The 13,159-nt window shown below is 45.0% G+C and overlaps 1 protein-coding gene across 2 annotated transcripts in view; it reads right to left on the bottom strand.

Moving 5' to 3' along the window:
- Positions 1 to 13,159, bottom strand: part of PM20D1 (peptidase M20 domain containing 1) — a 585,406-nt gene that overhangs the window by 303,127 nt on the left and 269,120 nt on the right. The window contains exon 6 of one of the 2 annotated variants that reach the window (XM_077481324.1): positions 7,567 to 7,686. The exons of the other annotated variant lie outside the window; for it this stretch is intronic. Within the exon in view, the coding sequence (XP_077337450.1) occupies positions 7,567 to 7,686 (120 nt within the window). The remainder of the gene's footprint in view (positions 1 to 7,566; positions 7,687 to 13,159) is intronic. 2 annotated transcript variants of the gene reach the window in all.

Below are 13,159 nucleotides of genomic sequence, written 5' to 3'. Positions count from 1 at the left end.
ATTTCTGCAGTCTCTGACCATCACCTGTATCATGTCTGTAGTCTCTGAGGGAGTCTGGAGCGGAGTCAGGATGGGGGTCATGGGAGAAGTCAGACTTGTGTGGACTGTGAAGAGGAGACTATAGGAAAAAACCAGAGCCAACCAAGCCGGAGCCGACTGACTGAGCCCTGCACGTGAGTGACAGCACCACCAGGCCAGTCTGAAGGGGGGTCACTGATGTAAGGGGGGAGTGAATACGATAATCGCACTGATATAAAGGGTTTCCCCCTTAAATCAGTAACCCACCCCCCCTTACCTTAGTGAATTCTTTCTGCGGAAGGTGGCCCACCCCCCCCCCTCCCCCCGTTACTGAGTTCCTGGGGTGCCCCTTGATGATTAACCACTTTTAACTGGAATTTGCTTATATATACCGTATTTGCCAAGGTCAATTCGGGGGTCCCTCCCTTGTCCCTATCGTCCCTCCCCTCCCCCTCTCTGGGGGGATGCTGCATGTGGTGCTGAGCGGTGTATGTGTAAGATCCCTGAGGGCTCTCAGCTGAGATAGGGGGCTGGCTGGTTGGTTGTGTCCTGGATCCTGTGTGTTAAGCTCCCAGAAGATGCCTGTGAGGGTCTGCTGTGTTGTGCAGCGCTGTGTCTCTGGCACATTCTGTCTTCTGAGACCTCATGGAGCTGGCCGGTGGCCATTTTAGGTGTGGGTGAGGGTAGCATGTCCTTCTGGGCTTCAGGCGGCCATTTTCCGAGTGCTCTCCTATTCAGGACGCTGGTGGCCATTTTCTGGGAGCCTGAACACCTTTTTTCAGTGTTCTCTAGCAGCAGCTTGCATGTGCTCTCACAGCCATTTTCCCTGTGTTTCCTGGATGCTGGGCGGCCATTTCATTGAAACCTGAGCACGTTTTCAGATAGTTTAGCACTCATTCTGATGGCTGCCACTGACACCGTTTTTGTTTCCTCTGCACCTGGGAGCACTCGGGGTCTATAGGCACTGCTTGTGAACAGCGCAGAACTCCTCAGGGTGGTGAGTCCAGCGGGTTAGAGCCCCTCAGTCAGCAGGAGCAAGGAGCCACCCTCACTGTCCTAAGTCCCTTTCGGGTGGCAGACAGGGTAGGGTCAGCATGGCTTCAGAAACTGGTGTTTCTTCCCCCGAAATCCAGGCAATTGCAACCGGGTCACCTACGGACTGCGCAGTACCCATGGACACCCTTACGGCGGTCCTCAATTCATTCGTTGCCAAGATTGAGGCGGTGCATGGGAAAAAAGGTGCTAAAAAGCGGCCCCTGCCCCCCCGTCCTCTGGGGAGAGCTCTGATGCAGACTTGGGTCCTGCTGAGGCTGGTGAGCCCTGCTCTGTCTTGTCAGACGACGCTGACCAGGACTGTTCGGACAGTGAGGATCGCGACAAAGTGCTTGTTGGAGCACTTATCACAGCTGTGCATGATACCCTGAAGGTTCAGGAGCCAGCGGATCCCTCTGCTGATGTACCGGTCCCTTTTGGGTCCCGCAAGCCAGCACGTTCACCTAATAATATGATAAGTTCATTTACAAGGAATGGGGTCGCCCGCAACGGACCTTTTAGGTCCCCAAATACATGGGGGTGAATTACCCCTTTGAGAAAAGCCTTCTCAAAAAATGGTCAGCTCCTCCGGTCGTGGACCCCCCACTATCCAGGTTAAATAAAGTAACCACGATCCTGGTTGAGGGGACTCCTGCATTCAAGGATCCCATGGACAGGAAGGCCGAGGCAGTGGCTCGTTCCTTGTTTACGGTTGTGGGGTCAGCCGTGCGACCTGTACTGGCATCCGCACTTGTGTCGCAGACACTGACTGAGTGGGCAAAACTTTTGCACCACGAATTGGGAGAGCAACAGGCTTCTCCTGTCTACGTGGAACTAGCAGACCAACTAGTGCAAGGCCTTAAGTAGGTCTGTGGTGTGGCCCTGGATACTCTCTGCTATCCAGGGCTTCAGTGTCAGCTGTGGTGCTGAGGCGCCTAATTTGGCTAAAATGCTGGTCTGCTGACCAGGCATCCAAGAAAGCCCTGACGGATCTTCCCTTCCTTGGCGACCGGCTCTTTGGAGCCTCATTAGATGACATTATTAAAAATGCCACCGGTGGTAAGAGTACCTTACTCCCACAGGCCAGGAAGGCTAAGCAGCCACGCTTTAGGCAAGGGCCCTCTTTTTCCGCTCACAAATGGCTTTTTTGTCAGCCCAGAGCTTCGACAGGACGCCCACGGATGGTAAAAAACGTCCCTGGAACTGCAAGCCTAACAAGCCTGCAAAGTGCTACCGTATGAAGGTTTGCCCCCACCCATGTCTCGGGTGGGGGGTCATCTTCGGGAGTTTGCAGCCTGGTGGTCCTCCCGGTTATCCGACCAATGGGTCTGGGATCTGATTTCCACAGGCTACAAGATAGAGTTTCTCTCTTGGCCGCAAAACAGATTCTTCTCCTCCAGTATACGCATATCCCCGGTTCGCCGGGAGGACCTTTTAGGGGCGGTGAGGCATTTGCTGAATCGTGGGGTGATTATACCGGTTCTGGAATCAGAACGCTTCCAGGGATTCTACTAAAATCTGTTTGTGGTTCCCAAGAACGACCGACACAGCACCCGCCCCTCCTTTTATATTTACGTTATACTGCTTGTTGACGTACTGAGGTCTGTCTGCAGACAGGGACCACCCCCCCTGGGCGGAACTAAGAGTTCTGAGTGTTGTGTTACAACTTTGCCTAGTATTCTCCTAGTGATAAGGCTAACAACCCATTTGTTACAGAGAGGAGCTGTGTCAGTCGGTGAATTACAGAGAAAAGGATTTTACGGTGAGTAGAAAAAATCCTATTTTTTCCCTGCAAACGATGCTATGCGTACGTCAAAACAAAACAGCAAAATGAAAAGAAAATGGAGATTACATCTACCAGCACAGGAAATACATACGGAATTAAAGAATTCATCTGCTGTAATACAGAAGGAGCTGTCTACGCCTTGGAATGTAGTTGCGGGCTACAGTATATAGGTCGGACAAAAAGACCTCTGAAAATTTGTATAAGGGAACATGTACAAAATATAATCAAAGGCTTTGACACACAGTGTACCGAAACATTTCGCCACTCTTCACAACAAAGACTCAACACAATTTTGGGGAATCGGACCCTATGTGAAACACTGCCGGGGGGGGGGGGGGGGTTCCCAAAATTAGAACACTTAGCCAACTATAATCTAAGTGGATATTCACGTTGGACACTTTTGCACCCCGGAGTCTTAATATAGAATTTAATCTTATTTAATCTTAACTGTTTTATTAATGATTTTTAATGACTTTTAGCGTGCATGATTTCTTATTCCAACTCTCTTACCACATTATTGTTCCTCTCTCCTCCACATTTATGTGATTTAGATCATGTGCAATTCACTCGCCAATGCCATTTCCAGTGTACGTGTATTTTTTATCCGTTATATTTCCTTTTACCCATATCGTCCTACTGAAATTTTAAAAAGTCATTGTGTGTTTTTACCTCTCTCTCTAGTAACACACTCTGCTGCTTGTATTTAATATTTTGCTTTCTAGAATACATATACCTTTTAATCCATGGCTTTTAACATATCCCATTTATTCTTTAATATGTTATTTTCAACCTGTCATTAGTTTTATTCAGTATATATCCTCATCCTATTATTATGTGAAGCTCGAACCTGTGTATTATGATTTGTTTACTTTTTTTTGGCCAAATATCTACAAGAAAATGGCCGTCTGCATTTTTTCCAGCCTTTGAGCCACTAGAAAATGGCTTCCGATATCTACCCTGCCTTTGAGCCACTAGAAAATGGCTGTAGAATGGATGTTTATATCATGTTTGGTAAATATCTACTTGAAAATGTCCGCTGGCTGACTTCCGGAGCCATGGGAAAATGGCCGCCGGTTTACTTCCGGCGACTGTATCTACATTAAATGGCTGCTAAATAACAACTAAAATGCTCGGATCTATGTATAATGATCTGTTTACTTTTTTTTTTCTTTGGCCAAATATCTACAAGAAAAGGGACGCCAGCCTTTTTCTGACCTCTGAGCCACTAGAAAATGGCCAACATCTATCCAGCCTTTGAGCCACTAGAAAATGGCCATCAAATGAATGTTTACATCATGTTTGGTAAACATCTACTTGAAAATGGCCACAGGCTGACTTCCAGAGAAACTTGAAAATGGCTGCTAAATGACAATTAAAACAAACATAAAAAGACATTTCCCAATGCCTCTAGTTATCTCCTGATGAAGTCATGTGACAGTGACGAACACGTGCAGGAACACGAGGCACCAGAAGCGAGCTCGCAGCTCGTTTGTTATATGCCTGTTTGATACTTCTTATTGTGAGTACCTTGATTTTACTTTTAGATGTTGTTGTAGAAATGTACAAGATAATGTCTCTGCCACAGACATTGTTGTAGAACCCATAGGAAAACTAAGCTTGAGAACACTCGTAGGATACCTGGATCTTTCAGCCAGCTTGGCGATATCCACAAGACCAGATTCTCTCGGTTACTTCAGCCCTTCCAGGCTCTTGCTAAGAAAACCAACCTGTACGTGGTGTGCTTCTGAAGAGTCCTCCCCTGGAATGCTTGAAGTACACTGGGTCTCTCCCGAACCGGAGACAGCACCCAACCACCTCAGAATCCTTCCTTTCGTTTCCTTGCCTCGGGCTAGCCAGCCATGAAGCATTAAAGTCAGGTGGATCCGCACCCCAGGCCATAGCCTTCCTGGGGGCTGGTCAGGAGGACCAGGACCATGAAGTCAGCACATCATTCTGGACCGGAACCCTGAACCACGTGACGTCCGCATCTTAAATACCCTCTCCCAGAAAGCCCATCGAGAGCGCCACTCCCACTGGGCAGGCTCCGAGAGAGAGTAACTTAAACACCTGATCAGACTATAGTTCCATGCCTGCCAGAAGAGACAGTGCCCACTGTGGCCAGGCTGAACATCTCACGGTCTAGTCAGACTGATGCTGAGGCCCAATTTAGGCGATTGTACCCAAACCAAACTGCAGTTTAGGCAACTTTAACTTTTAGAAAAACGCATAGCGTGTGCTCTTCAGGAGCCGCCGCTACACCTATATGGAGGAAATTTTTTTGTATGCTTTTACATGCCTTTTAGGATTTTACCTATTCCTTCAGGATTTATTGCAATAGTAGTGCACCTTCTTTTTGAGCACCATTTTTTCACTTCATGTGCACACCATATGGATATATTTCCTATCACTGTTCTACAAAGAATCTTTTGAGTGTTTGATAAACTTTTATTGCCTTATTGATACACTTTTATTGTTTTATCCAAAGAAGTCGCAGGGCATGCTATTTCCTATGGATATATTTCTTATCACTGTTCTACGAAGAATCAAGTGTTTGATATACTTTTATTGTCTTCTTGATACACTTTTATCGTTTTATCCGAAGAAATCGCAGGGCATGTGACACATTTTTATACTGCTTTTATACTGATTTTTGAACATTGCCTCTTTCAACCATATCTTTCATTGAGCACCTTTGCACTTTATTACGCACAATATTTAGGTTCATAGCGAAGTACTACCTTCACTTTTAGACCCTGCTCTTGAAGTCTCGCCAACACAAGCTCCACGTTACGCTAGTCTTCCTGCTCTGTCCGTCCCGTGATGAGCATGTCATCTAGCAGGCACTGCGTGAAAGGAATGTCCACCAAAACCTCGTCCATTTTTCATTGCCAAATGGCTGGGGCGGACGCTACATCAAACGCCATCCGATTGTAGTCATACAGTCCCTTGTGTGTGTTGATGGTTAGAAACTCGAGAGAAGAAGGATGGACCTCAAACTGTAAATATGCTTGTCTGAGATCAAACTTGGTGAACTTTTAACCTCCTGCAACAGAGGCAAAAATGTCATCTACTCTGGGTATGGGATATTGGTCTATCTCCAGTTGGGAGTTCAGTGCCATGTGGAAATCACCACAAATGCATAAGTCCCCATTCGCTTTCTTTACTGGTACAACTGGCCATGCCCACTCGCTGTGCTCTACCTTTGAGATGACACCTTGTTCCTCCTGCCGACTTAGTTCTGCTTCCACTCCTGCTTTTGCTCGGAGTGGAAAAGGTACTGTCCGAGCTTTGAAGAACTTAGGCTGAGCATTTTTGGGAACCGCTGCTTCAGGGACAATATCTTAATAATTATCTACTAATGGAATTTTAACGGTGTTACAGGGGTTTATGCCTGGCATATTAAAGTGAGCAATCCAGTCTCTCCCAAAGAGAGGGGGTCCCCCATTTTCTAGGATATATAATGGCAGTCTCTTTGTCTGACCTTTGTACAATACCTGTACTTTCACGTAACCCAGTGGGTGGAGTATCTGCTTTGAGTATGTCTGCAGTTTGATTGGTGTTGGGCGAACAGTTGTTCAGGTCTGAAGTTGTCTCCATTGTTTCTAGGTGATAACTGAAACTGCTGCTCCTGTGTCTACATCCATCCAGATTTTCTTTCCCTCAACAGTCATTGCTGAGGGTGTTGAATGCATATGATGTATGTCTAATCTGTGGAGCACTTCCTCATCCTCTGACTCAAATGATGATGTATATCTTCCCACCGTATATGTCATTGTCTTGGGGTTCAGAAATTGATTATCTTGCACTTTCTTGCTACGGCACACTCGTTTAAGATGGCCTGTCTTACCGCAATTATGACAGGTCTGATCCTTAAACCGGCAGACTTTGTGGTCATGGTCTCTATTCCCACAATGGTAGCAAGCTGACTCCCGGATTGGTGGGGGGTCTGTATTTCCATTTTGCGGCAGTTTGCTTGATTGCTGTTCTGAAAACGTCCGGTTTCACCTCTTCCCTTCTGCCCTGTGGGTTCAATTACTCTGTATCTTTACAGCCATTTCCATCACTGCAGCTATCTCAATTGCCTTTGTAAGGGTAAGATCTTTCTCTGTTAACAGTCTCTTTTGGCTTGACTCACTGCTCAGTCCCATGACAAACTTATCTCTCTGTGTAGTAGGTAAGTACTCCCCAAAAGAACAGGTAGAGGCTAGTCTGCGAAGGGAAAGCACATAAGCTTTAATTTCTTCACCTGGCTGCCGCTGATAGATCCGGAATCTTTCTGCAATCTCTAGTGGTTTAGGCTGGAAGTGATCCTCTAACAGTGTCAGGAGCTCTGCCAATGTCTTAGTTGCTGGTTTTACAGGGGAAAGGACATCCCTAAGAGTGTCATAAGTCTTCGCACCAACCACTGTCAGAAATACTGCTACTTGCCTGTGATGGCATTTGCAATACTCAGGTCTGGAACAACTGATGTTTATTTCAGTACTTACTGTACACTCCAACATGCATCTCAGGACAGGTATATCTTATTATGCTTCCTTACATGTGCTCTAAGATAGCTACTATGCCCCTTGACCCTTGTCATCACTCTTGGGTGGAGCCAGCCTTAAAGTGACAGTACATGTGGAACCCTTCAGGTATAACACATGACTCAGTGTGAAAGGGGTGTCTGAAAGAGTTGTTCCCACAGACAGTGACAGACAATTACTTTCTGTACATAGTTTTTTTTTTACCTTAGTACAGCTGCTGCAAGGATCCCAATGCTAGTCTCGGCAGGAGGCATTGAAGAATGGCCAGGCGGCTGGTTTACAGTCAGGTTGAGTGTGATGGATCCTTTTTCAGTGGTGCCAACTCTATGAAAACAGAGCAACATTTGTATGTGGTTATAGAACACATATTGTATGTGCCACTGTGAATAAAAAAGACATGGCAAAATTCATGAAATACAAACTAATATTATGTCTATATAGTAACTGATAGGTATGCACCGAAATTTGGGCTGCCGAAACATATCGGACAAAAATTGTGTTTTTGCCACTTTGCCGAAAGAGAAAACACGCCGATAATAGAGCCGAAAATCCGTCCATCGGCTCAGCTGCTGGCGCCTCATTTCCTACTGCGCATGCACGAGTCGCGTGGCCCTTTGTGAATGGGACTCACTGTGTTAGGGAACACACAGTTCCCAGAACACAGCGTGCCCCATTACCCAGAAGATCACACGGAGGAGGAGAGAAGACCGAAGATCACCGAGGAACAGGAAGAAGGCAGATTAGGAAGACTGCCTAGCAACAGGGATTTCTGACAAGGTAAAAAAAAAATTTTTTTCACATTTTTTATTTTTTTAAGAATATGAATTCTCTCTTTTTTTTTTTTTTTTTTTTTTTTTAGGGTGGCCCTCCGTTTTAAGGACTTGTGTTTTTTTTCATGCTAATTTCATGATTTTAACTTTAAAATATGAATATGTTTTTAATACTGTGTAATTACTAAGGAGTTTCTGCTCTTCAAAGTCCCATAGAGGAATCTTTTTTTTTGTTCAAAATAGAGAAGGGCCATGCATCTTATTAGTTTATCCATAATAAATCCAAAACATATAAAGCATCCATTACCGTATTTATCGGGGTATAACGCGCACCGGTATATAACATGCACCCCAAGTTGAGGGAAGTTTAAGGAAAAAAAAAATTTATTTAAATGTTCATCAATGCAGCCTTATCTGCAGGCGTGTCCATCATTGCAGAATGATCAGTGTCCATTTGCAGCCTTGCCCAGTGCCATTTGCAGCCTTGCCCAGTGTCATTTGCGGCATGTAAATAGCCTTGACCAGTACCATTTGCAGCCTTGCCTAGTGTTATTTGCGGCATTTAAATAGCCTTGCCCAGTGTTGTTTGCAGCACGTTTAAATTTACCACAGCCAAGATAGACAGAGCCTTTGTACTCGGCTGTACTCATCTCGGCTCGTCTCACAGTCCTGCCCAATCTGGGAGCGGGACTGCGAGCCGAGCCGAGTGCACAGTACACTCGGCTCGGCCTTTTTCAGCAGCACTCGCTCCAGAGACCGCAGGGAGGCGGGGGGGGGGGCATGGCTGTTTCATCAGCGCTCTGTATCTTTCTTTTTTTTATGTACACTCAAATAGGAACAAGCAAGATATTTTTTATATTAAAAAAACACAAAAATGTTGACAATTATAAAATGTTAAAAAAATGCAGCACCGGCATGCCTAAAATACATCACGGTGGATAATGCACTAGCCCTTGGTGTGGGTTTTTTGTGGCTGCCCCGCATCTTCAGGACCAGATGTAATGGAACAGAAACCTATTTTTTATAGTCATAAAAGCAAATCCCAATAACTGGGGCGATCATGCAGAGTAGTAAGAAGGGAAGAGTCATTTTTTCAATAGTAGCCCAACTGCCAATGGGAGGATAACGCTTTAGTGTTATAAAATAAAATTGTGTTTTTTTATACAAAAAATCTCTCGCTTGTTTCTTCCTATTTGAGGGTACATAGAAGTGTATCTAAAGTTCTATCAAATATATCACTTTGTATACATATGAATAAAGCTTACCTTACAGAGATGGATTGAGCATCAGCAAGAGCTTCCGCTAGTTAGACATGAACTGAAAATTGAAACTTCTCTGGGTCTATATAAAATAAATATACGGTGGGTGTGTCCAAGGGCCACCCCTCCGACTCAGGGCATGGCTTCCACAAAGGCTAGTATGTGCCCCATGTCTGAGGCTGGCCTCTCCCCTCCCTCATCGACCATCACATGGTCCGCAAGATGGCATCCACCATGAGGCAGCTCATCTGCCGAGGAAGATACAACTTCTGGGTAAGATGGCAATCAAAAAACAAACCGAGCAATGACATTCCAAGCTTGTACTGCGCAGGACCATAAATTAGGGCAATAGGTGTGCATATTGTAGAGCAGAGTTAACCCTCTGCTCTGTGCTGCGATCTAAAAGTTACTAAAACAAATTAGTAAAGCCATAAACCCACAGATTACCAGACTGGTGGAAAGAAAAACAAGGAATAGAGCTACATGTGCATCCAGAAATGGGACAATATGCACGGCTGAGGCATATACCCCACCGTGCCTGCACATACAAAAATACCCATGGGGTCACCAATAGTACTCCACATCAAACATTCTACATCCAAAAAAATGGCTGCAGCATGGAAAGGAAAGAGGGGACATGGGTCGGAGGCATTTGCCAATCGGTTGGAGACAAAATGTTTTTTATATATATATATATATATATATATATATATATATATATATATATATATATATAGATATATATGTGTGTTATCTCTATCCTCCATTTCAATCCTGTTGTCCCATGTGAATCCACCATCTATTGAACAGGACATGCAATTAATATTAGTAGGTCAGCACAATACAAATAACTACACGGTCCATGTAGTCTGGTGTGTGTTGTACTATGGCTAGCTGGATTAGTCTGGAAATAAAGGGGTCATAAACCTATGTGTTTTTTCACCTTAATGCAGCCTATGCATTAAGGTGAAAAAACACCTGTCAGTGACCGCCCCCCCCCCCCCCCCCCCGTTTTAATTACCTGAGCCCTTAAACTTCACCCACAGGGACGTGCTGTCTCTCTGCCTGGGGTTCTCGGCTCTTGATTGGATGGACTGATAGCAGCACAGCCATTGGCTCCCACTGCTGTCAATCAAATCCAATGATGCGAGCCCCGGGGGAGGGGGCAAGGCCAAGTCCTACATTCAGCGTCTATGGACGCCAAATGCTGGACTCAGGAGCACTCCTGCAAAGTAATCCCCCCGGAGAGCCCTTCTCTTAGGGGGTTATCTGATGTAGGAGGAGCTATGAGAGCCGCTGGGGGACCCCAGAAGAGCAGGTCCGTGGCCAGTCTGTGCAAAACGAGCTGCACAGTGGAGGTAAGTTTGACATGTTTGTTATTTAAAGAAAAAAAGGTCATTACAATCACTTTAAGGTGCAAAGCTAATCAAGTCATTGAGACCTGGATAATCTGATGCCCTTAATCTATAAATCCATTTGGCTTCGGCTTGTAATATTAGCCGATCAAAGTTGCTACCTCTAGTTATTCTGGTTAGTGTTACAAAATTTCAGAGTCCACTCTATATTTGCGTTTTTCTGCAAATTGTCTTGCAATAGGACTCCGATCTAAGATCCCTGTGGTAATATAAATTTCCAAAATTTTCCTTTGGTTTTCCCAACATAATGGGATCCACAATCGCAGGCGAGTAGGTAGACAATCCCTATAGCATTAGTTAATAAAGTGTCTAGGTTGGAAAACAAAATCTTTACTTTCATTTATGTATCGACCATAATTGCAAGTAGGGTGATAGATGATTAGAGTACCCGTAGATGTTCTAAAAGATACTATCCATTTGTTATTCATTCTTGATAACCTCCATGTTACGAATGGAAAACGCGAATGTTGCCCCATTCCTCATTTTGCTTTCTACCTTTCTTGTAATCTGTGGATTTATGGCTATACTCATTTGTTTTGGGCACTTTTAGCTTGCACCATAGAGTAGAGGGTTGTATGATGTCACTTTCGGTCCTGCGTGGTTTGCTTTTTGATCGCCATCTATCAGAGCCTACGTACCTGACCAGTGAGTCCACTTGGTCAGAGGGTGGTCTCCCTTACGTGTCCGACTCGTGGCCCCTGGTAGAGAAGACAGGTGGCTCAGGAGTGCGGAGGAGTATGAGAGCCTGGTAGGTGAGTCCTGATGCTGGAAGAGAAGGGTCTTCGGACAGCTAGGCGGAGAGCAGTGCAGGCAGCAGATACTGAGCAGGAGTAAACTGGTCCTTTAAGGACTTACAGATGCCTATTGCGGTGACTGCAGGTTGGGTAACAGTCCCTGCCAAGGAAAAAGAGGATTTTAACAGGAAATTTAACTTTTTATCTGTTGGATCATTAAAGTGGTTGTAAACCCTTACAACACACTTTAACCTACAGGTAAGCCTAGATTAAGGCTTACCTGTAGGTGCTGCAAATATCTCTTAAACCTACATGATTTAGGAGATATTCTTATGCGCATGCGGCGATGTACTCGGCGCATGCCCACTTTAGAAGGGTCACGGCATGCCGTTTTCATTAAACAACATGCCGTGACTGGCGGGAGTGACATCACACGACTCCAGACAGTCACAGAGCCGGAGTCTGTGACCCCAGAAGGAAGATGGCCGCTTCCAGCCAGCGAGGAATTTGGTGACATCGCTGGCTCCTGTGTCAGGTAAGTGACACATAATGGGCTACTATGTGATGCACAGTAGCCCATTATGCTTTGCCTTTGCAGGGAAACAAAGAGGAAGTAAACCCATCAGGGTCTACTTCCTCTTTAAGCATTTGTGCATTATCTACTAGACAAGTCAAACTCTTTGTTTTTTTCTTTTTGACACATCAGTGAACACATTCGGGGAACCCCAAATCAACTCTCACGTTCATCGTAGCCCCGACTCTCTTCAACATCATTGTAGCATTTATCTTTTATTTCTATATATAAAAAAAAATTTCCTTTCCTTTCCCCTCCTTTTCCCTTTATTTTCCCTTTCTTCCATCTCTCTTCCATTTATCTTTCTCCTTTAATCAAAACTTACACAGCCATAAAAAAATAAAATAAAAAAGGAGGGACACCCACCATACCCACCCTCCCCCCATCTCCCCCCCTCCCCCCATCTCCCCCTCCACCCCCCCCTCCATGGTCTCTCCTCAATTTGCATAAACTACACATAAACTGCCACTTCAATCAACTATTTCCGTCATCCATACGGCAAATCTTGGGGTTTGTTTATAGTTTTACCATGCTTTCCATCTCTCTATAAAACTCGTCTCACCTGGTTCTCCACTATAGAGACTCCAAATTATGAATCTTATTGATTTTGCTAAACCAACTTTTTAGCGAGGGGGCCAGTTACAGGGAATTGAACACTTTGCAGCATTCAATAGGCTTGGTATCAAAGATCGTCTATATTGTTTGATAGACATAGTGGTCCCATGCAGTAAGCATACCCTGAAGTCCTCTGAGATTATGTAACCAGTGATTTCCTTTATTATCAATAATACGGACTGCCAGTAAAGTTTTATTTTGGGGCAAGACCACCATATGTGGGCCATCGAGCCCACCCCAAGTCAACCCCTCCAGCATAGGTTTGAGACCCCGGCCTGAAAATGGTGCAGTTTATCGGGTGTTATATACCAGCGGGCGATACATTTATAATTCATTTCCAGTAAACTACAATCCGGAGAGATTATATGTGGCATCTGTAACACCTTCTTTATCTCTCTCTCGGGGGTACTCGTCCCCATCTCTTCGTCCC

The sequence above is a fragment of the Lithobates pipiens genome, unplaced genomic scaffold, assembly GCF_037356315.1.
Source record: "Lithobates pipiens isolate NorthernLeopardFrog02 unplaced genomic scaffold, aLitPip1_a1.2 Scaffold_16, whole genome shotgun sequence".
Lineage (NCBI taxonomy): Eukaryota > Metazoa > Chordata > Amphibia > Anura > Ranidae > Lithobates > Lithobates pipiens.
The sequence above is the reverse complement of the archived record's forward strand: the minus strand, read 5'-3'. Positions and strand labels throughout refer to the sequence as shown.